The following is a 24,507-nucleotide window of genomic DNA, read 5'->3' on the forward strand; positions in this document are numbered from 1 at the left end:
CTCCAGCATCCCAGAAAACAGAGTAAGACTCTGTCTCAAACAAACAACAACAACAAAAAAACCCAAAAAGCTAAGAAGGCTCGGCTGGGCACGGTAGCACACGCCTGGAGTCCCAGCACTTCGGAAGGCCAAGGTGGATGGATCGCTTGAGGTCAGGAGTTTGAGACCAGCTTGGCCAACATGGCAAAACCCTGTTCTCTCCTAAAAATACAAAAAAAATTAGCTGGGCATGGTGGCACACACCTGAGTCCAAGCTACTCAGGAGGCTGAGAGAGGAGAATCGTTTGAAGCCAGGAGGTGGAGGTTGCAGTGAGCTGAGATCACTGCACTCCACCCTGAGTGATAGAGTGAGTCGATCAAAAAAAAAAAAAAAAAAAAAGGCCCAAAAACCTGAAAGGTAGGTGTGGTGGTTTAAGTTTACAATCCCAGCACTTTGGGAGGCCAAGGGGAGAGGATCGCTTGGGTCCAGGAGTTCGAGACCAGCCTGGAAGACATAGTGACACCCTATCTTGATTTAAAAATGAAAGAAAAAAGTCACTGAGGAGTAAAAGGCATTTTATTTAAGATTGAGAGAATAGCCAGAAACAAGGCAGAAATGGCACAAAATCCTAGACAGTATTTTAATTATGAAGAAACTGAGCACTAGATTAGTAAAGTGGTATGACTACACTTTAGCAGATACTGGCAAGACCATGTCACCTTATCTGGTGTAACTTGTAGTCTTAGACAGTGGTCTTAAATTTGAGGCTAGAATTCAGATTTCTTCCATTTGGCAATGAAAAGCCACTTATGATTATGATACAGGGATAGGGGAAATTATTTATTCAAGGTTGTCTTGTCTGCTGGATTAGATGATGCTACAAAAGGCTGAGTTTTACAGGAAAGGCAATGAAATAAAAAAACTAGTGAACTAGTTCAGATTAGCATTACGAAAAGGGGTACAGAGGTAAAAACAGAATTTAGCACATGACTGAAAGCGGTGGACAATAAAAAAAATTTGAGATTTCACATTTTAGTTGCTATAACTAGTCTATTAGACACTAACAGAAATAGTGAGGATGGGAGGGCTGCTGATATGGGTGGGCAGCTAAGCGCTGGTAAGCTTCAACCCTAGATAGGTACCTGTCAAGTGCTTATGAAACATCTCTTTAATAGTAAGTATTTCATTTTTTTATTTAATTTTTCTTTTTTGAGACGGAGTCTTGCTCAACGCCCAGGCTGGAGTGCAATGACGCGATCTCGGCTCACTGCAACCTCCAACTCCCAAGTTCAAGCGATTCTCCTGCCTCGGCCTCCCAAGTAGCTGGCATTATAGGCGCCCGCCACCATGCCCGGCTAATTTTTGTATTTTTAGTAGAGACAGGGTTTCACCATGTTGTCCAGCTGGTCTCGAACTCCAACCTCAGGTGATCTGCCCACCTTGGATTCCCAAAGTGCTGGGATTACAGTCGTGAGCCACTAAGCCCAGCAGTACTTAAGTATTTCAATAAGTATTTATTTGATGAAATGGCCGGGCGCGGTGGCTCACACCTATAACCCACCCACTTTGGGAGGTCGAGGCGGGCGGATCACCTGAGGTTGGGAGTTTGAGACCAGCCTGAGCAACATGGAGAAACCCTGTCTCTACCAAAAATATAAAATGACCTGGGCGTGGTGGTGCATGCCTGTAATCCCAGCAACTCAGGAGGCTGAGGCAGGAGAAGCGCTTGAACCTGGGAGGCGGAGGTTGCAGTGAGCCAAGATCACGCCGGTGCACTCCAGCCACAACAAGGGTGAAACTCCATTTCAAAAAAAAAAATTATTTGATGAAATGTTCAGCCAAAAACTCAGAAGAGACATCAAATCTAAAGATAGTTCTGGAGATACCCACAGAGGTACTGACTGAAGCCACTAAAATAAAGGAAGGTAAGACAAAGAAAGACTCTAAAGGGAGAAAACAAACTTTTCTTTTGAAAGAACTAACACATTCTTGTGAAAAGCTCCCTAAGCCTCAAAGTCACACCTTCCTACTATCAACCCTTTTTTTTTTTTTTTTTTTTTGAGATACAGTTTCATTCTTGTTACCCAGGCTGGAGTACAGTGGCGTGATCTCAGCTCACTGAAACCTCCACCTCCCGGATTCAAGTGATTCTACTGCCTCAGCCTCCCGAGTAGCTGGGATTACAGGTGCCAGCCACCACACTCAGCTAATTTTTGTATTTTAGGTGGAAATGGGGTTTCACCATGTTGACCAGGCTGGTCTCGAACTCCTGACCTCAGGTGATTCACCCGCCTCGGCCTCCCAAAGAACTAGGATTACGGGCGTGAGTCACTGCACCCAGCCTCTGCTGCCAACTTTTATCGCAACCAGGGTGAACTAGGGTAACAGAAGGATTACTCACTGGTTTCCAAATTCTGATGCTACAAAAAGGAATCCTGTTTTAAGCACACACATGGCAGCAGCAACTGGTACAGTATCAAAATACTTGAGCCGGATCTCAGTAACCTGGCGAGAAAAGAAACATTCTGGTGTACAAACAAGTGAAGTGAGCCCCATATTATAAGACAGCACAGGCTGAGTAGCAAATAAAATACTGTATTTCATATCTGACCAGGGGACAGCAAACTCCAGCTCACGGGCCAGTCATGTCAATTATTACTGGCTGTGGCTATCTTCGTACGTAACAGCAGAGTTGAGTAGTTGAGACGGAGACTACGTAGCTCACAAAAGCTGCAAATATTTACTATGTGGCCTTTACAAAAACATGTTTGCCAATTCCTGATCCAAACAGCTACCTAAGAAATTGCCCAACTATTCACAGAGCTCGTCCATAAGATAAAACTAGTAACAGATCACGTTTATTACCAGTTTTCAGTAGAAACAGAGACCTTTATCTTCTTCACACCAATTATTACCACCTAAAAATAATCACTACAAGTGGCATTACCACTCTTATATTGTATGTAAGATTACCAGACAAAAAAATCTAATAACCAGAGAGAAAAATCTATACTCATATACCGGTTCCAAAGGCAACTACTTTCTAATTCCCATTATTTTAACTTGTAAACTATTACCTGTCTTGCCTATCTCATCTCATAGAGTAGCTGTACTGGTCCTTCCATGATCTACTTACCATATCTTCATCTGTCTCCAAAGTGATCTTAAAGATATCTCCCTGCTCAGTTTGAGCCAAAAAGAAGAACATCGATTTGGTCTTATGGGTTGCAGAGCAAACAAAAATCATTCCTCTTTCAGGGTCATCCAGGTCATTCTAGCAAAGTCAAAAACACAAACACAATCGACGTCTTAGAAATGGGTACTTCTTAGTTCTGGAATTCAGCACTTTACCAATAGGGATTACACATGACATTAAAGGCCTAAAGGCACAAGCTTTGATCCAGAGTGTCCTGCCAGCCAGAACACTGGAACTCCACAGCTCAAAATTCTCCTGCTACAAATATCTAATAAACTCTGGGTAACCAAAAGAGTCCCAATTTCACTACAGCCTGATCAGATCCATAGGGCAAAAATTATCTCCAGAGAAAAATGTCTGAGAAGAGACATGAAATTTAAAGAGTCATCATTTCAGGCTGTGAATGAAGCACTGCTCCATCCAAACTACCGTGTTCTACATCAAATGCCTGATTCCTAAAAGGCACCTTCTTAGATATGATTTTGAATTTTTTTTCTTTTCAAGACAATGTCTCACTATGTTGCCCAGACTGGTCTCTAACTCCTGGGCTCAAGGGATCCTCCCGCCTCAGCCTCTCAAGTAGCTGGGGATCAGAGGAACACCACTGCGCCCGGCTTGCGTTTTTTAACGTTTTCAACAGTTTCTATTTCTCTCACCGAGTAAGTTCGGCAAGAATTTTAGACTTTATTATTGCAAAGCCAAGTACGGTGCCTGGCATAGTTAGGTCTCAACGTCTAATTAACTTAGTGACTTCCCATCCCTTAACAAGAAGAATTTAACTTGCCAAATTTCTTCTAAGGTTTTCTAATATTGATGGAATCTTACATACTACGTATTAAATTAAATCCTAAAGTTCAACTCCAGGACAGATAAATATTTAACAGCAAATAAATAATCCAGGGGTGAGGGGAGAGATGGCAATAACTGATTCAAAGGATCCACACCAAAACCACTGGGTGAAAAGACGCTGGGGAAGAGGGATATTCACTAATCTCAGGAAGAAGGATATTTACTAGTCTCAGGATGAGGGACATTCACTAGTCTCAAAGATCACCATCAAATTCCATTATCAGTTACCAAAAAAGAAAAGACACCATTACAATGAAGACAATGGGCAGGCACCACCTTAACAAAGTGACCAAGTTAATGTCTCAATCAGATAAACCAACATTATGGACACACAATGTGTGACATAGTGGAGAATATATATCACCTATACATCACCCCCTCTGCACTTATTATATCAAAAACATTAAACTCAATATAATCATGAGGAAACGGACTATGGGACAGACTATAAGAATTAGCTGGCCAGGCACGGTGGCTCAGGCCTGTAATACCAACACTTGGGAGGCCGAGACAGGCAGATCAAAAGGTCACGAGTTCGAGACCAACCTGGCCAATATGGTGAAACCCCACCTCTACTAAAAATACAAAAATTAGTTGGGCATGGTAGCAGGTGCCTGTAGTACCAGCTACTTGGGAGGCTGAGATGGATCACTTGAGCCTGGGAGGTCGAGGATGCAGTGAGCCAAGACTGCGCCACTGAACTCGAGCCTGGGCAACAGAGCAAAACTCCACCTCAAAAAAAAAAAAAAAAAAAAGAAAATTAGCTCAGACTGGCAGGGCGCCTCATGCCTGTAATCCCAGCATTTTGAGAGGCCAAGGCAGGCAGACAACTTGAGGTCAGGAGTTTGGGACCAGACTGGCCAACATGGCAAACTCCGTCTCTATAAATACAAAAAGGGGACCAGGTGCGGTGGCTCACACCTGTAACCCCAACACTTTGGGAGGCTGAGGCGGGCGGATCATGAGGTCAGGAGATCGAGACCACGGTGAAACCCCGTCTTTACTAAAAATACAAAAAGTAGCCGGGCGCGTGGCAGATGCCTGTAGTCCCAACTACTCGGGAGGCTGAGGCAGGAGAATGGAGTGAATCCAGGAGGCAGAGCTTGCAGTGAGCCGAGACTGAGCCACTATTCTCCAGCCTAGGTGACAGAGCGAGAGACTCAGTCTCAAAAATAAATAAATAAGGCGGGGCATGGTGGCTCACGCCTGTAATCCCAGCACTTTGGGAGGCCGAGGTGGGCGGATCATGAGGTCAGGAGATCGAGACCATCCTGGCTAACATGGTGAAATGCCATCTCTACTAAAAATACCAAACAAAAATTAGCCAGGCGTGGTGGCGGGCGCCTGTAGTCCCAGCTACTCGGGAGGCTGAGGCAGGAGAATCGCGTGAACCCAGGAGGTGGAGACTGCAATAAGCAGAGATAAAAAATAATAATAAAATAAATAAATAAATAAAAATTTAAAAATACAAATACAAAAAATAAAAATACAAAAAAGATTAGCCGGGTGTGGCAGTGAACGCCTGTAATCCTGGCTACTTGGGAGGCTGAGGTGGGAAAACCACTTGAGGTTGCAGTGAGCCAAAATCACAACACTGCACTCTAGTATGGGAAACAGGGAAACAGAGCGAGACTCCATCTCAAAAAAAAAAAAAAAAGGTGAGAGGGAAATATCCCAAACTAAGGGAGACTAAAGGCCAATTACAAAGGAACTTTTTAGGATGACAGAAATATGAATATGAACTAAACATAAGGTAACGGTACTACACAACATGTTACAATTTCTTGGGTATGATATTGGCAATCTGGTTCTATAGGAAAATGTCCTTGTTCTCGGGAGTCATCTCAGAAGATTATTGGAGTGAGGCATCATAATGCCTGTAACTTCTTTTCAAATTGCTTAACCTAGAAAAGCATATGGACATATCATGAAAAAGAAAAAACAAATGTAGCAAAATATTAATAACTGATTAATCTAAATGACAGGCATGTGGGAATTCATTGTTCTATTGTTTTTAAACTTTCTGTATTTTGGAATTTTCAAAATAAAAATGTTGGAAAAAAACAAGCAAAACAGAATAAAAGGCAACCTATCTCTAACAAATATGCCTGGTTTCTCCAAACTAGAAACGTTCAGGAATTTCAAATTAATAACTGTCCATAGGTTCCTCTGAAATAGATATTAGATTAGTTTTAATTCCCTTTCTAAACGAATTTGTTTGGCTTTTACTAAAATATTTTAGCAACTTTATTAAAAACAACATTTATGTCCCTGTCCCGGGGTCACTGAATTTTTTTTTTTACTTCACAAAAAAACTAACTTGGTAACAAACTAAGAGACTACACTGTAATCACAAAAATTAAAACACAAATCTCTCTCTTCTCATATCAAAGATCTTACCCGCCTCCTGGGAATTGGACAGCGGATATCTGGCTGGTCACCAAAGTTCTTGTAAGTAATATAGTTTTCAGAGCAGATCAGTACTCCACTTGGGCCATCTGACCCTCCTGGAACTGTGAGAGAAAATAAAACTTAGCAGGGACTTTGATATAGACATGAATTTCTTCAGCTTTCAATTCCTCCTCTCTTTCAGCACAACTTCATGATGGTAATGTGCCTAATGCTAAGAAACATTTCAAGTGTTTCTCCTCCCTTATGCTCATGGTAGATAAGGATGAAGCATAGTTTGTGTTTACATAGAAGGTCTGATCAGCCTGGATAACGTATCCAAATGTTTACCTCCAACCCAAATGCAGTTCTCATCTTCAGATGTATAATACATCAAATCACCTATTGGACATGGACCTTCCATCGGTATTTTTAAAATACAGTGTGTTCAAGCCAGGCATGGTGGCTCATGCCTGTAATCCTAGCACTTTGGGAGACCAAGGAGGATCACTTGAGATCAGGAGTTCGAGACTAGCCTGGCCAACATGGTGAAACCCCATCTCTACTAAAAATACAAAAATTAGCCAGGTGTGGGAGCGCATGCCTGCAACCCCAGCTACTCAGGAAGCTGAGGCAGGAGAATCACTTGAACCCAGGAGGTGGAGATTGTAGTGAGCTGAGATGGCACCACTGCATTCCAGCCTAGACGACAGAGTACGACTTCATCTCAAAAAATTAAATAAATAAAATAAAATAAAATAAGCAAAATAAAATAATAGGTCAATCGCGGTGGCTCACACTTGTAATCACACCACTCTCGGAGGCCAAGGCAGGAAGATCACCTGAGGTCAGGAGTTCGAGACCAGCCTGGCCAACATGGTGAAATCCCATCTCCACTAAAAATACAAAAATTAGCCAGGCATTGTGGTGGGCACCTGTAATCCCAGCTACTCGGGAGGCTGAGGCAGGAGAATTGCTTAAACTCAGGAGGCTGAGGTTGTAGTGAGCCAAGATCATGCCACTGCGCTCTAGCCTGGCTGACAGTGCGAGATTCCGTCTCAAAAAAATAAAAATAAAATAACAGTGTGTTCATAAACAAACTCAGGTTCCTTCCCAACCCTGCTGCACCTCCTAGATTCTCCACCTTAGAGAATACTACCATCAACTAACAGACCAAACCAGATACCTGAGTATAATCCTTCAATTCTCTCTCCTCCCACAGCCCTATTGATTCTACCTCCATAGCAGCTACCAGTATCTCTTAGTTTAATGTCCTGATCAGTCTCCTGCCTTCAGTCTTAATATCCTCCATTTCATTAGCCAAAGTATAAGCAATTAATCTAAGGTTGTCAATCTATCAGATTATTTCCCTACTTAGAATCCTTCAGTAGCTTTCACCCCACCCCTACTCCTATCCCAGTCCCTTAATTAAATCATAATGAGCTTTTAATTATTTGAATGAACCATGTTATTTCTTGTATTTAGGCTTTTGTAAATGCTGTTCCCTTTGCTTACAACTGAAACTTCCTCTCCCACTCCAACTGCACCTAGCTAACTCCTAACTAGCCCTCAGGTTTCAGCTTAGAGACTCCAGCAAGCTTTCTGTAACACATTCCTTTCCTTTCCCTGTTTAGGGAACTTCTCTGTGCTATCATGGCATTTGGCACAGTTTCTGGTAATTGGTTATTTATCTGTATTCACCACTAGACTCAATCTTGCATAAAGGCGGCACCACATCTAATTTTTCACCACTGAAGTCCCAAGATCCAGCAGATGGACTTAGCACATACTGATTGCAAAGGCTCAATAAAAATGTGTTGAAAGAATGAAAAAGCCCTTGTGAATGAAAGGTATGGTAATATGTTACAAGTAACGAGATGTGTAATCCACTTTCCGTAAGTCATCTGCTTAACGTATTAACAATCTCTAAGATTAATACTCAAAGTGCTGTCCTTTATTTTTATTCTCCAATATCTTCCCCAAACATCTTATTTTAGACATCAATTCAAGTGCAAATGATTCAAAATAGAACAGATCAGTTTTCCCCAAGCCTGATGAAATGCAGACGACCACAAATGTAGCTGCACTCCTTTAATCTTTTAATATAATGAAATAGTAATGTGGATTTCCCAATGGTGAACTGATTTCCAACTATGAACTGATTTCCAACTGTGAAAGTATTTTCCATCTTCTAGCTCCTCCAAAAACGTTACTTAGCTATGTGCATTTAAAACACTGAATCTGATTTGCTGGAATGTTCGCTTTTCTTATCTACAACCATATGAACCAGCCTGCAAATTTTTTTTGTTACTGTCCATCCAGTTTCGATATTGTAGTCATACTAGACTCACAGAGTGGTACAGTAGCATTTACTCTTTTTCTACTCTGGAGAAATCTGTTTTACTTTTTTTTTTTTTATTTATTTTTTCATTGAGACAAGGTCTCACCTTGTTTCCCAGGATGGTCTCAAACTCCTGAGATCAAGTGATCCTCCTGCCTCAGCCTCCTAAAGTGCTAGAGTTATAGGTGATGAGCCACTGCGCCCAGCCAAGAAACTTATTTTAAAACAGAATACATATATGTCCCTCAACAAAAAAATAAAAGCTTTCCTGAAAATCCTGGACCTCAATCTTCTGGGAGTGACTTTGGGCTACTGCTTCAATTTCTCTAATGCTGGTCTATTGAGGTTCTTAATTTATTTTTGGATCAATCTGGTAATCGTCTTCAAAAATATTTCCATTTTGTTTAAGTTTTCATAATCACAGGTTTTATCTTGTTGGGTTTGTCCATTTCATTTGGCTTTTCAAAGAGCTAGGTTTGAAAGAGGGGGAAAAACTGACTACAGTCAAACTGTCACAACAACTAATAGTAATAAATATTCCAAACCGACTGCTCCCTTCAACTTCTCTTCCCTGCCCTCAGTAGGAAATGAGTTATTAAGGAGCTAAACACTCTTTATTCCCAACACTTTTTAAAATCACTCCACCACATGAACTTCTAACCTGTCCAAAAGATAGACAAGGTATTCAGGTTCACAACAAATGGATTAATTCCCAAACCCTTTAAGTAAAACCTATTAGGTTTGGGCATAAAATGAACCAAGTAAAAGGGTACAAAGCAGCTCTGAAAGAAAAGTACCTGTAATAAGGAAGTTGCCGTGTTCCTCCAAAGGTTCACTGTATTTTCGGACCACATGATTTAAACCAAGGTCTAGCTCATAGAAAGTAAGTGTCTGCTGGGTATTAGCTGCTGCTTCCCCTGTCGGATCATTGTCTGCTTCCTACAGAGAACGGTGGCATAAAAACTAATCAGCAGCATAAAATCGAAGATCTAGAAAGTACATCAGGACTCCAATTTACAAATGAGAAAACAGACGTCCACAAACGTCATTTTTTTTTTTTTTTTTTTGAGAGACAGGTTCTCACTCTGTCACCCAGGCTGCAGTGCACAGTGGTATAATCTTTTCTTTTTTTTTGAGATGGAGTTTCGCTCTTGTTGCCCAGGCTGGAGTGCAATGGCACGATCTCAGCTCACCGCAACCTCCGCCTCCCGGGTTCAAGCGATTCTCCTGCCTCAGCCGCCCGAGTTGCTGGGATTACAAGCATGCGCCACCACGACTGGCTAATTTTGTATTTTTAGTAGAGACGGGGTTTCTCCATGTTGGTCAGGCTAGTCTCAAACTCCTGACCTCAGGTGATCCGCCCGCTTCGGCCTCCCAAAGTGCCTGGATTACAGGCATGAGCCATTGCACCTGACCACAGTGGTAAAATCTTATCTCACTGCAGCCTAGAATTCCTGGGCCTCAGGCTCCCAAGCGGCTAGGACTATAGGCACATGCCACCATACCTGGCTGACGCCAAATAGTTTGACAAAGTTTATGCTATAAGATAATGGCAGAGCTAGAATGAGAACTGCAATCTCCAAATTCTGGATCCAGGGATCTCTCTACTAGAGAACACTGCCTTCCATTCAAGGCAAAGAATAGTATGCTCTGTGAAAAAATACCTTAAACACAGCTTCACCTTTTTCATGAAGCTTTTCCCAATAAATATCTCGTTTCCATAGAGAGATTACTTAAATCAGAGAAAGACTATTAAATAGTTGGTTAACCTCTGAAGCATCCCAAAGAATTTCAGTAAGGCATTTGGAATATGGAGAAGATGTGCTAGCAGGACAGAATTAAGACATGAACAAGGGCCGGGCGCGGTGGCTCAAGCCTGTAATCCCAGCACTTTGGGAGGCCGAGACGGGCGGATCACAAGGTCAGGAGATCGAGACCATCCTGGCTAACACGGTGAAACCCCGTCTCTACTAAAAATACAAAAAACTAGCCGGGCGAGGTGGCGGGCGCCTATAGTCCCAGCTACTCGGGAGGCTGAGGCAGGAGAATGGCATAAACCCGGGAGGCGGAGCTTGCAATGAGCTGAGATCCGGCCACTGCACTCCAGCCTGGGCGACAGAGCGAGACTCCGTCTCAAAAAAAAAAAAAAAAAAAAAAAAAAAAAAAAAAGACATGAACAAGGGGCTGGGCAAGGTGGCTCAGGCCTATAATCCCAGCAGTCTGGGAGGGTGAGGTGGGCCAATCACCTGGGGTCAGGAGACCAGCTTGGCCAACATGGTGAAACCCCATCTCTACTAAAAACACAAAAATTAGCTGGGCGCAGTGGCAGTGCCTGTAGTCCCAGCTACTCAGGAGGCTGAGGCAGGAGAGTTACTTGAACCCAGGAGGCAGAGGTTGCAGTGAGCTGAGACTGCCACTGCACTCCAGCCTGGGCAACAGAGCAAGACTCTGTCTCAAAAAACAAACAAACAAAACAAAAAAAACACATATGCACAAGGAAGAAAACAATCTTTAAAAAAACAACGAGGTGACTGAAAGAAATGCAAAGAGACAGGGTCCCCATTACCTCATAATCCATTTCCAGACAAGCAAACATTGGATTTTCAAATCCAACATCTACTCCAACTACATGATACACTAAAGTATTTGCTTTGTGGGCTTCCAGGGGAGATGAAATGGTAAGTCGGGCTGCAGCATCTCTGTTCAAAATATACACCAATTTCTGTTTCTCAATGGCACCTGTAGTTGAAGGAGATAAAACATACAAGATTCCCAGATGAGAAGAGACACTTACAGAACTAGAGTCACATCATGCTTTTCTTTTAATCATTATTAACAGCAGTAACTCTACAAGTATAACAACTCAGGATTCTGTTCTCTATCATCAGAATAGCACTTTGGGAGACTGAGGCGGGTGGATCACCTGAGGTCATGAGTTCAAGACCAGCCTGACTAACATGGTAAAACCTCATCTCTGCTAAATACAAAAAATTAGCTAGGTGTGGTGGCACATGCCTCTAATCCTAGCTACCTGGGAGGCTGGGGCAGGAGAATCGCTTGAATCCGAGAGGAAGAGGTTGCAGTGAGCTGAGATCGCACCACTGCACTCCAGCATGGGCAACAAGAGTGAAACTCTGTCTCATTAAAAAAAAAAAAAAAAAAAAAAAAAAGAATAGCAATAATGGAGCTGGGCACAGTGGCTCAAGCCTGTAACTCCAGCACTTTGGGAGGCCAAGGCAGAAGGATTGCTTGAGCTCAGGAATTCAAGACCAGCCTGGGCAGCATAGTGAGTTCTCCATCTCTCTTTTTTTTTTTAGATGCAGTCTCACTCTGTTGTCCAGGCTGGAGCGCAGTACCGCTATCTCAGCTCACTATAACCTTTGCCTCCCAGGTTCAAGCGATTCTCCTGCCTTAGCCTCCCAAGTAGCTGGGATTACAGGCACGCGCCACCACACTCAGGTAACTTTCGTATTTTTAGTAGAGGCAGGGTTTCACCATTATGGCCAGGCTGGTATCGAACTCCTGACCTCAGGTGATTCTCCCACCTCGGCTTCCCAAAGTGCTGAAATTACAGACGTGAGTCACTGCACCTGGGTGAGACCCCCATCTCTTTTAAAAATAAATAGCCACTGTGCCCGGCTGAGACACCCATCTCTTAAAAATAAATAATTTTTTTTTAAAGACAATGGCATCGTGGTGGCCCCCTCTTTCCTAATACGGATCTTAAATATCCCACGAACTCGTCAAAATTTTTTAATGAGTCCTAGATTTAAGGATACTGAAAAACAGTAATTCATAAAATTATCATTAGTTTTATTCTCTGAATTAGATCTAACAATTTTATGACTACTCAGAGAGGACTGCCCTCTAGAGGCCTGATCAGATACACAAAATTGTCTTCAAAAATTTATCAGAGAAGAGACATGAATGTGAATCATCACTTCAGGCTGAAGAACGCAACTAAATTCGTTGTCTAATAACATAAGATCATTTCATTTCAGTCTTTTTGCCAAAGACAAAGAAACTGAAAAACACTCATTTCCAACTAGATGGGAAGTAGAAAAGTACGTTAAGATTTTTCCCATTGTTTTAAAAGAAAATACAACTCTTTTAAAAAGAAATGCAACTTTAAACCTAGAGTAAATCCAAACATGATGCCAAACCCATGTAAGTGATTAACTGGAACTGGCACACCACCAAGATCACAGCATTGTTATCCTAAACTAAGCACACACAGCAAGTAGAGTAAATCACTTACTAATCATAACGGCTCGCCCTTTGGGATCCACAGCTAAGAACTGGCCAGGAACGATGCGACGGCATCCACTCTTGCCAAAGGTTTCTTGGTGAATCTTCTCAAACATATTCTTAGATGGCTGGTATTCTAAGATAACAATTCGACCGGAGTCACTGCCAACTACAATGTAGTCTTTGGTGCCACCTGTCAGCCTAAAGGCCATGAGTGACCGGATAACACCGAATACTTCCACAGTGAGTAGGGTATGTACTTTGCCAGTGTTGGGGTCTGGGCGAAGCAGCTCCAAGATCTTCCCACGGGAAACAACAATTTCTTGTTGTTTGGTTCCTAGATCACCAAAAAATAGAGATCATAAACAACCAGAACCCAGCCTGCCCACCATGGTGAAATCCTGTCTCTACTAAAAATACAAAAATTAGCCAGGTGTGGTGGTGCATGTCTGTAATCCCAGCTACTCGGGAGGCTAAGGCAGGAGAATCGCTTGAACCCAGGCGGTGGAGGTTGCAGTGAGCCAAGATTGCGGCGTTGCACTCCAGCCTGAGCAACAAAGCAAAACTCCGTCTCAAAAAAAAATTAGTCAGGAGTGGTGGCATGTGCCTCTAGTCCCAGCTACTTGGGAAGCTTCGGTGGGTGGACAGTTTGAACCCAGGAGTTCAGAGAATGTAGTGGGCTATAATCCTTACACTCCATCCTGGGAAACACAGCAAGACCTCTTCCCTTTAAAAAAAAAAAAAAAGGCCGGGCGCGGTGGCTCAAGCCTGTAATCCCAGCACTTTGGGAGGCCGAGACGGGCGGATCACGAGGTCAGGAGATCGACACCATCCTGGCTAACACGGTGAAACCCATCTCTAGTAAAAAATAGAAAAAACTAGCCGGGCGAGGTGGCGGGCGCCTGTAGTCCCAGCTACTGGGGAGGCTGAGGCAGGAGAATGGCAGGAACCCGGGAGGCGGAGCTTGCAGTGAGCCGAGATCACGCCACTGCACTCCAGCCTGGGCGACAGAGCGAGACTCCGTCTCGAAAAAAAAAAAGGACAGGCACAGTGGCTCACACCTGTAATCCCAGCCCCAGCACTTTGAAAGGCTGAGGCAGGCAGATGACTTGAGGTCAGGAGTTTGAAACCAGCCCAGCCAACATGGTGGGACCCCATCTCTACTAAAAATACAAAAATCAGCCAGGTGTAGTGGTACGTGCCTATAATCCCAGTTACTTGAGAAGCTGACTCAGGAGAATCGCTTGAACCTGGGAGACGGAGGTTGCAGTGAGCTGAGGTCACACTACTGTACTCCAGCCTAAGCGACAGAGCAAGACTACATCTCAAAAAAAAAAAAAAAAGAAAAGAAAACTTCTCTATCATTTTAGATAAAAAGGAAGACTGAATTGGAAAAGGAATCTGAAAGATAAAATTAGTATTAAAAATGTGCTTTCATCCGGGCACAGTAGCTCATGCCTATAATCCCAGCACTTTGGGAGGCCAAGGTGGGTGGATCACGAGGTCAGGAATTCGAGATCAGCCTGGCCAACATGGTGAAACCTCGTCTCTACTAAAAATACAAAAAATTAGCCAGGCGTAGCAGCGCACGCGTGCAATCCCAGCTACTCGGGAGGCTAAGGCAGAAGAATCGCTTGAACCCAGGAGGCGAAGGTTGCAGTGAGCCAAGATCACGCCCACTGCACTCCAGCCTAGGTGACAGAGCAAGACTCTGTTTCGAGAAAAAAAAAAAAAAAAATGCTTTCAAAAATTCTATCCAAACTCCAGCTGAGATTCATTGCATCACATAGTGAAGTCAGTCACAAATCTCCAAATTCCCATATACGTATTTCCTTAATCAAATGCAGCAAAGAACTAAATTACCCAAATGAAGCCTCAAACCCACAGAAAGAGCCATAATGAGGATCAGAGAAAATAACATGAAATATGAATGCTGTGTGGTCAGTTAGGCTGCTGCTCACTATCACACATTAAGTATTCAGATTTAAACCTCAACAAAATTATGTCATACTCTACACAATCATGAACCTCCTGCATTACTTGGATTGACTCACAAATGTTAAATCTGCAAATGGCAAGAAAAAGTTTTTATTTTATAAAGATTAGTATCTCGCTTTCAGTAACTTCGTATTTATATTTCCTAATCCAATATTTGAAATTTCACACAATTCAAACCTGGCCTTAATCCATCTTTACAAAAATATCCCCCACATGGTGAACATAAGCAAATGATCTGTTTCCATGCAAGCAGCACTCCCTACCTAAATTGCACTTTCCCTTTTCTCTCATACAAAAGTTCTATCTCTTCAAGCACTAAACCAAGGTCCAACCTTCCCTTTACTTAAATTACTCTCTGATAACCTGACAAACACCTTTAGACATTCTTTTTACCCAACCTGATGTCAAATTCAAAATCAAGGACCAGGTCTTACACATCTCAGTGTGTCTCACCGCAATTAAGCAGCCAAGAATTGTGTGCCCTGACAAGAATCATTGCACAACGTGAGCTAGGAAATGCATCTGAAATAGGTAACAGATAATGCACCAGAACTTAACACCTCATCTCATAATCTGAATTGTTTACATTTACCAACTGCTTTGTCATAAATGGAAAACATTTCCTGCCCAAGAGACTAAACAAGATATGTATTAATTCACTTAAAATTTCAAAAGATGGTAAGAAGAGAACTTACCAGAAAAGTTGCCATGAATGGCAAAGCTGATGCCAGTGGCTCTCTGCAAGGTTAAGTTGTACAGAAACATGGTTGCAGGAAATCTGAGTCACCCAGACCTCCAGGTCTTGGTTACACCAACAGTACTGAGTCCAAGAAAGCTAAGGAAATAGAAAACAGAAAAATAGCTGGGAGGCTATTACTTCAACAGACATTTCTGTATGGGAAATTCTGGATGAGGACAGCAGAACCAGTAGAGCAAGCCCTATTAAGAAACAACAGGCCGGGCGTGGTGGCTCAAGCCTGTAATCCCAGCACTTTGGGAGGCCGAGACGGGCGGATCACGAGGTCAGGAGATCGAGACCATCCTGGCTAACACGGTGGAACCCCGTCTCTACTAAAAATACAAAAAAGTAGCCGGGTGAGGTGGCGGGCGCCTGTAGTCCCAGCTACTCGGGAGGCTGAGGCAGGAGAATGGCGTAAACCTGGGAGGCGGAGCTTGCAGTGAGCTGAGATCCAGCCACTGCACCCCAGCCTGGGCGGCAGAGCAAGACTCCGTCTCAAAAAAAAAAAAAAAAAAAAAAAAAAAAAAACAACATATGTGGCCGGGCATGGTGGCTCACGAGGTCAGGAGTTCGAGACCAGCCTGGCCAACACAGTGAAACCCTCGTCTCTACTAAAAATATAAAAATTAGCTGGGCATGACGCTGTGTGCCTGTAGCCCCAGCTACTCAGGAGGCTGCAGCAGGATAATCACTTTAACCCAGGAGGCGGAGGTTGTGGTGAGCCAAGATCACGCTGCTGCACTCCAGCCTGGGCAACAGAGTGAGAGTCCGTTTCAAAAAATGAAACAATATACGATCAGGCGCAGTGGTTCACACCTGTAATCCCAGCACTTTCGGAGGCCGAGGCAGGTGGGTCATGAGGTCAGGAGTTCAAGACCAGCCTGGCCAACATAGTGAAACCCTGTCTCTACTAAAAATACAAAAATTAGCTGGGCATGGTGGAGAGTGCCTGTAATCTCAGCTACTCAGGAGGCGGAGGCAGGAAAATAGCTTGAACCGGTACCCAGGAGGCGGAGGTTGCAGTGAGCTAAAATGGTGCCACTGCACTCCAGCCTGGGCTACAGAATGAGACTTTGTCTCAAAAAAATAAACAAACAAACAACATACTTTTAATTAAGAGCGCCCTCTAAACGACAAGTCAAGATGCCATATATTTTCCCTTTAACCTCACAGGAATCCTATTAAATTGCAGTATTATACCTATTTTATAGATAAGAAAACTCAAGCGCAGAGATTAAATCACCTGCCCAAGGTCACTTAACAAATGGTAAAAATGTTGCAAGCTGGAATCTGTAACATTAATGCAGTATTAGGCAACTTGTCACAAAAACTAAGTACCTCGGTTTACTTGTATTCCAATAAGCTATACATTAACATAATTCAGCACCCAAAAGCACAGCAAAAAGCTCCCTCCAACCCATTACCTAGCCATCCAGTTCTCCCTGGGGGAATCTAGTTTACCAAGTTATAACGTATCCGTTCAGATATTTTTTATATATACAAATAAGAACATACATTTATACCATAGAGACAGGGTTTCACTATGCTGGGCAGGTTGGCTTCAAACTCCCGTGCTCAAGTGATCTCCCACCTCAGCCTTCCAAGGAGCTGGGGCTACAGCACCTGGCTTATACTGCACTTTATTAACCCTTTTTAACCTTTAACCAAGGGTTGGGTACTGTATTTCATACACTCACACTATATTGCACCTTACTTCGTATTACTTTATCTGCACAATAAACAAAAGGCCATCTCATTTTTACTTTGCAGTCTCACAGTTTTCCAATGAATGGGCATATTATAATTCATTTAGCCAATAGCCCACCTAACATTCAGGTGTTTCCAATCTCTTGCTATTACGAATACTGCTACAAAGAAAGTCCCTTGTATGTAGGTCATTCATATGCTCGTATGTCTCTAAAATTAATTCCTGTAAATGGAACTGTTGGATTGAGGGATTCATAGATTTGAAAAGTTGTTAGGTACTGCTGAACTGCCTTTCAAAGAGACGTCCAATTACATGTCCAGCAATGTATGAGTCCCCATTTCCCCACAACTAGCCAAAATGGTTAAGACTTGACCTTTGCTAATCTACAGAAAATTGGTTTATTAAGTGTACTTTTCATTTGCATCTCTTATATAACTGTATATTCAAGGATTGATTAGAATTTAAAATTTCAACTTACTCATCACCAAAAACTAAAAAACCATTTCTGCTGCGTCAGGAGGCGGCCTTCCTAAAGAAGTATACAGTCACAGAAAAGGATTCTTTCTCAGCAAATAGGACTGAAGACAGCACAAACTGTACCTCTGCCATAATTACCCAAAACTATACCTATAGATACCACTACAAAATAAACTATGTTTCCCCAGTGCAATTATTTATAAACAAAAGCATAGGAGACCAGCCACGGTGGCTCACTTGACCTTGGGAGGCCAAGATGGGCGGACTGCCTGAGCTCAGGAGCTCAGGAGTTCCAGACCAGCCTGGGCAACACGGGGAAACCCCATCTCTACCAAAAATACAAAAAATTAGCCAGGTGTGGTGGTGCGCATCTGTGGTCTCAGCTACTTGGAAGGCTGAGGTGGGAGGATCACTTGAGCCTAGGAGGTGGAGGTTGCAGTGAGCCAAGATGGCGTCACTGCACTCCAGCCTGGACAACAGAGTAAGACCTCGTCCCAAATTAAAAAAATAAAGCACGGGACCTTGAGAAATCCAGCTTCATTGGTATAGAATTAACATACAGATTTGATTTTATTGTTAAACGAGGACAGAATTAGGAAGAAACGTCCTCATAAATAACTACTATTTCTGGGCTGGGCAAAAGCAGGGTGGCAAGATAAATCCTCCAGGCTAGAAATGGGTCCTAAGAGATATAAAATTTTCTACTTGAGACTAAGGTACATCTTTAATGTTCTAGGACCACAGGAAAAGACAAACAAAAAGGACCGAGGTTGAAAGACCAGGGAGTGGAGAACCAACCAACAAAAAAAGCAAAAGAGAGGAAGCTAGGAGCTGCTTCTGAATCCTTGAACAGCTCCCCCCGTTACTTTTCATATTTTGTAGCTGACGAGAACCGTCTACTTTCCCCTTTCCTTATAACTGATTCAATCCATTACAAACCTTTGGAATTCATTTTTTCCAAACCTAGTTGGATTCAGGTTCTCCAGCAACACTTTAATTCTTGGGTAGTGGAGGAAGGTGCATTTCGGAGGATGAGTCCAGTACTAGAAAAACTATATACCAGGCTGGGCGCGGTGGCTCACGCCTGTAATCCCAGCACTTTGGGAAGCCGAGGCAGATGGGTCACTTGAGATCAGGAGTTCGAGACCAACCTGGCCAAAACGGTGAAAACCCCTCTACTAAAAATGCAAAAACTAGCCGGGCGTGGTGGCACACGACTTTAATCCCAGCTACTGGGGAGGCTGAGAGGCGCGAGAACAGCTAGAACCCGGGAGGCAGAGGCTGCAATAAGCCGAGATCACCCCACTGCACTCCAGCCTGGGCGACAGCGAAACTTCGTCTCAAAAACAAAGCAAACAAACAAAAAACATATACCAGATAAATTTGGTAAGCTTTAAAACTTCCCCACGTCTGGGCTGGGGGCGGTGGCTCACGCCTGTAATCCCAGCACTTTAGGAGGCCTAGGTGGCTGGATCGCCTGAGGTCAGGAGTTCGAGACCAGCCTGGCCACCATGGTGAAACCCCGTCTCTACTAAAAATACAAAAATCGGCTGGGCGCGGTGGCTCACGCTTGTAATCCCAGCACTTTGGGAGGCCGAGGTGGGTGGATCACGAGGTCAGGAGATCAAGACTATCCTGGCTAACACGGTGAAACCCCGTCTCTACTAAAAATACAAAAAAATTAGCCGGGCGCGGTGGCCCCAGCTACTTGGGAGGCTGAGGCAGGAGAATTGCGTGAACCCGGGAAGCAGAGCTTGCAGTGAGCCGAGATCATGCCACTGCACTCCAGCCTGGATGACAAAGACCGACTCCGTCTCAAAAAAAAAAAAAAAAAAAAAAAAAATCAGCCGGGCGTGGTGGCACGCGCCTGTAATCCCAGGTAGTCTACTCGGGAGGCTGAGGCAGGAGAATAGCTGGAACCCGGGGGGCAGAGATGCAGTAAGCCGAGATCGCGCCACTGCACTCCAGACCGGGCGACAGAGCAAGACTCCGTCTCAAAAACAAAACAAAACAAAACAAAACAAAAAACTTCCCCCACCTCTGTTTACCATTATTACAAAAAGCCTGTATGACTGCTCACTGCATCTTCTCCATCCTCCAAGGAAACATCATCGCATTTAAACTCTATCCTCCATTTCGCAAATGAGAAAAGAGAGGCTCAGGGGAGGAGACAAGTTGCCCAACTACCAAAATACAAATTCAAACTGGAGTCTTGGCTCTGAAGACTGTTTCCGTTATTTACGCTTTTAACATGCTCCATCATTCCATCTTCCCATCGGTGTACCATTTACTCTACCCAGAGGGGGACATCCATGCCTCCCGCTGCTTGTCACATCTCCCCCGTATCAGAGACCCCAGACGTTAAAAGCAATCTCCATGAGCCCTATTTTGAGCTAGGACATGTTCCCACCCTGTGGATGGAAGCGACAGATGATTGCAGGAAGCCGTTTTCGCGCCCCAACCATTCCTCTGCACCTCCTCCTGGTCCCCAACCTCGGACCTCTCGGGCCTAGACTGCCCGTGACCCCCGCCAAAGTCTCGGGCCCCCCTTCCATATCGCCGCTCTCCGCCTCCCCGAGCCCGGGGAAGTCTCCAGGCTGTTTTTTTACCCTGCAGCGAGAAGGATGGTGTGGATATCCGACGGATGCTACCTCCCTTCAAAACTTAAGCCACCACTGACTCCAACATACTGGCGTCCGCCATTAGACCGCAAGACAGGGGCATTCCGGTGGCGCGCGGCGGAAAAAGACACCCAACCCGCGCCTGAAGAATATATATAATTTTTAAAAAATGCTTCCGTCTTGCTTCCACACCGCATTAAAAATTATTTAAACATGCTTTATTGCTTTGCTTTTTCCAGGAGAACAGAAAATTAATAGGTTTTTAGAAGTAGACTTTTTAAAAAAAACACAGGCGTTCATTGGGCACTTCTGTGGGCTGCCCCAAAGAGGCGCCAACGAAGAGGGGGCCTCGAGGGACCGGAAGTGCCTAATGCGGACCAAGATGGCGGACCTTGATTCGCCTCCGAAGTTATCAGGGGTGCAGCCACCGTCTGAGGGGGTGGGAGGTGGCCGCTGCTCCGAAATCTCCGCTGAGCTCATTCGCTCCTTGACAGAGCTGCAGGAGTTGGAGGCTGTATACGAACGGCTCTGCGGCGAGGAGGTGCGGGGCCGAGCCTCTTGTTTTTCATGGAGGATCTAGGGAGAGTGGGAGCCTTCAGTCGGGGAATCCGGGCTGTGGGAAGCTCTCCTTGCTGGGGGATACAAAAGAGCGGGAAAACAAAGAAGCGGAAGCGTAGTCGGATATATGAGTAGACCTGTCAACTCTTTTCACGCTGTCGGACGCGCCGAGCTTGTTTTCCCTGATACCTGGGCGATCTGCAGCCTCTCCTGCCTAGACCCCCATTGATTTTCCTGATCCATGATCACCAGTTTCTCCACGGGAGTGAAGTTAGTCCGAGAGTATTTGCCAAAGTGCTTGGTTCTCAAAGTAATAAGCGCCCTTTTGCATTGGTTTAATTTAAAAATTATGAAAAGCGTTTCATCCTGTAATTTAAGAGGGAAGTCTTTGCAGGTAAACTTCTTGAACCGTTTTTTAAGAATTCCCCTTGTGGGGAGTGATTTGGGGGTGTGATTTTAGCGTTTCGGTCAAATGCACATCTTTGTAGAGGTTTGAGCTTTTAAGACTCAGGCACAATTCTCTAATCTTGGACAGGTCACCTCATCTCTTGTACCCTTGGCATTTTATCAAATGAGGGTTGTGGACTAGATTCTCCAGTTCCTTTCAGTTCATAACGTTCTATCTCCCGTCTCCTTTAATTTTCAGTGGCAACTCGATGCTGTCAATTCACTTTCAAATGTCAGTTGGGTTCCTTGCCAGTCAAAAGAGATCTAAGCTCTAATCTAAGACCAAACTTTTAGCAAAGTTGAGCACGAAAGGCGCTTTCAGCCTGAGGGAGAGGGGATCGTTGATGTCTTTGAGTATTTTCAAGTGTAAACTTGCACTAACTCTAGCAATTTCTGATACATTTTCAGCAAGATGTGTGTGGTGTTTTTTGTTTTGTTATTTTTAGAAACAAGGCCGCTCTCTGTTGCGCAGGCTGGAGTGCTGTGGTGCTGCAATCAGAGTGGATGAAACTATAGGCACACACCACCATGCCTGGCTAGTTTAGTGTATGGGTTTTTTTTTTGTCTGGCCTCAGCAAGATGTGTTTTAAAATTTAGTATCTTACCGGGTGCGGTGGCTCACACCTGCAATCCCAGCGCTTTGGGAGGCCAGGACGGGAGGATCACCTGAAGTCAGGAGTTCGAGACCAGCATGACCAACGTGGTGAAAACCAGTCTCTACTAAAAATACAAAATTAGCTGGGCATGGTGACGCATGCCTGTAATCCCAGCTACTCGGGAGGCTGAGGCAGGAGAATCACTTGAACCTGGGAGGTGGAGGTTGCAGTGAACCAAGATAGTGCCATTACACTCCAGCCTGGGCAACAAGAGCGAAATTCTGTCTCAAAATATATATGTATATACATATTTTTAGTATCTATCTATTTATCTATATATATATTTAGTATCTTAACATTCCTAAGCTTGCATTCATTCAGTCATTCAATATGTTGGGTGGAAAATTATGGAAATCCTACAGACAAAATAATATAAGTTCTGTATTTGTATTTGATGACTGTCAAGAGGAAGTCTCCCTCTGGAACCTACTGAACGATTTTAGTAAAAATGTATCTGGCTAGCTGGGTGCAGTGGCTCACGCCTGTAATCCCAGCACTTTGGGAGGCCGAGGTGGGCGGATCACAAGATCAGGAGATCGAGACCAACCTGGCTAACATGGTGAAATCCTGTCTCTACTAAAAATACAAAAAATTAGCCAGGCATGGTGGTGGGCACCTATAGTCCCAGGTATTCAGGAGGCTGAGGCAGGAGAATGGCGTGAACCTGGGAGGCAGAGGTTCCAGTGAGCTGAGATCGTGCCACTGCACTCCCGCCTGGGCGACGGAGCGAGACTCCGTCTCAAACAACAACAAAAAATGTATATGGCTGAGCGCGGTGGCTCACACCTGTAACCCCAGCACTTTGGGAGGCCGAGACAGGTGGATCACCTGAGGTCAGGAGTTTGAGACCAACCCTGGCCATCATGGCGAAACCATGTTAGTATCTACTAAAAATGCAGAAGTTAGCTGGGTGTGGTGGTGGGCGCCTATAATCCCAGCTACTCGGGAGGCTGACGCATGAGAATCGCTTGAACCCGGGGGGGCAGAAGTGGCAGTGAGCCAAGATCACGCCACTTCACTCCAGTCTGGGCAAAAGAGAATTTGTCTCAAAAAAAAAAAAAAAAAAAAAAAATGTATAGCCGGCTAGGCACAAGTGGCTCACACCTCTAATCCCAGTTCTTTGGGAGGCTGAGATGGGCAGATAGCTTGAGCCCATGAGTTGGAGACCATCCTGGGTAATGTAGTCAGACCTCGTCGCTACAATAAATTAAACAGTGGACCAGGGTTGTGCATGCCAACAGTCACAGCTGTTAGGGAGGCTGAGGTAGGAAGAGCGCTTGAGCCCCCCCTCAAAAAAAGAAAAAAAATGTATGGTTAATTTTAATGGCTATTGTTGAACTATATGCCACATACCATGTTAAGCACTTTGTGTGATTTCCTGTTTGACTAATTCAACAGCCTAATGAGATATGTTTTGCTATCGCTGTTTTACAGATGAAAAAACCGAAGCAAAAAATGTTACATTAATTGAGGTTGCACAGTAAATGGCTTGAATGAGAGAGAATTAGATTTATAACCTCTGGCTACTGACTATGCACCAAGAAGAAAATTTGGTAACTGTCACTGGAAATTTCGTTTGTTTAGGCATTTTTTTTTTTTTTTTTTTTGAGACGGCATTTCACTCTTGTTGCCCAGGTTGAAGTGAAATGGCGCAATCTCAGCTCACTGCAACCTCCACCTCCCAGGTTCAAGTGATTTCCTACCTCAGCCTCCTGTGTAGCTGGGATTACAGGCCCCCACCACCACACCCAGCTAATTTTGTGTTTTTAGTAGAGACAGGGTTTCAGCATGTTGGCCAGGCTGGTCATGAACTCCTGACCTCAGGTGATCTGCCCACCTGGGCCTCCCAAAGTGCTGGGATTACTTTGGGATCCAGTGCTGGCCAGGCATTGTATTTTAAATGCCTTCCTATATTAGGCACTATGCTAATAATACTGACTAAAAGTTTATTTCTGCCCATTATGGTGCTCATCTGCCAGATGGAACAAGATACATGTAAGATATCAATCATGCAACATAAGTGCAAAATGAAGCATTATTAAAGTCTAAGGAGAGCATAGTGGAAGGAAAAAAGGATTTGGAAATGCGATTCACCCTTCAGCTAAGTAATTGGATTAGATAACTCTTAAGGTTCCTTCTGATGATTCTGCTGACAGGATGTTTCTCTGTGTTTCAGAAAGTGGTGGAGAGAGAGCTGGATGCTCTTTTGGAACAGCAAAACAGCATTGAAAGTAAGATGGTCACTCTCCACCGAATGGGGTGAGTCTGTACATCTCAGAAAGAGCTAATGTAAATTCCAAC

The 24,507-nt window shown here is 44.0% G+C and overlaps 3 protein-coding genes and 2 non-coding genes across 5 annotated transcripts in view; 2 read left to right on the top strand and 3 right to left on the bottom strand.

Moving 5' to 3' along the window:
- SF3B3 (splicing factor 3b subunit 3) overlaps window positions 1-20,670 on the bottom strand; it is a 53,836-nt gene extending 33,166 nt beyond the window's left edge. Inside the window, exons 1-8 of the mRNA XM_050772666.1 lie at window positions 20,534-20,670; window positions 15,696-15,835; window positions 13,013-13,339; window positions 11,321-11,493; window positions 9,552-9,693; window positions 6,426-6,538; window positions 3,117-3,254; window positions 2,382-2,485 (exon numbers count right to left, since the gene is read on the bottom strand). Coding sequence (XP_050628623.1) covers window positions 2,382-2,485; window positions 3,117-3,254; window positions 6,426-6,538; window positions 9,552-9,693; window positions 11,321-11,493; window positions 13,013-13,339; window positions 15,696-15,765 — 1,067 coding nt within the window. The 5' untranslated portion in view covers window positions 15,766-15,835; window positions 20,534-20,670. The remainder of the gene's footprint in view (window positions 1-2,381; window positions 2,486-3,116; window positions 3,255-6,425; window positions 6,539-9,551; window positions 9,694-11,320; window positions 11,494-13,012; window positions 13,340-15,695; window positions 15,836-20,533) is intronic.
- AARS1 (alanyl-tRNA synthetase 1) overlaps window positions 1-24,507 on the top strand; it is a 370,792-nt gene that overhangs the window by 60,990 nt on the left and 285,295 nt on the right. The window lies entirely within an intron of this gene.
- Window positions 3,486-3,576, bottom strand: LOC126945141 (small nucleolar RNA SNORD111). The gene has a single exon (XR_007722315.1). It is a non-coding gene; the product is annotated as a small nucleolar RNA SNORD111 (small nucleolar RNA).
- LOC126945142 (small nucleolar RNA SNORD111) lies at window positions 12,626-12,704 on the bottom strand. Its single transcript, XR_007722316.1, has one exon. It is a non-coding gene; the product is annotated as a small nucleolar RNA SNORD111 (small nucleolar RNA).
- The window catches only part of COG4 (component of oligomeric golgi complex 4), a 40,067-nt gene continuing 36,464 nt past the window's right edge, over window positions 20,905-24,507 (top strand). Inside the window, exons 1-2 of the mRNA XM_050775039.1 lie at window positions 20,905-21,086; window positions 24,383-24,465. Of these exons, the coding sequence (XP_050630996.1) occupies window positions 20,916-21,086; window positions 24,383-24,465 (254 nt within the window). The 5' untranslated portion in view covers window positions 20,905-20,915. The remainder of the gene's footprint in view (window positions 21,087-24,382; window positions 24,466-24,507) is intronic.

This window comes from Macaca thibetana, chromosome 20 (genome assembly GCF_024542745.1).
Source record: "Macaca thibetana thibetana isolate TM-01 chromosome 20, ASM2454274v1, whole genome shotgun sequence".
NCBI classification, from domain to species: Eukaryota; Metazoa; Chordata; class Mammalia; order Primates; family Cercopithecidae; genus Macaca; species Macaca thibetana.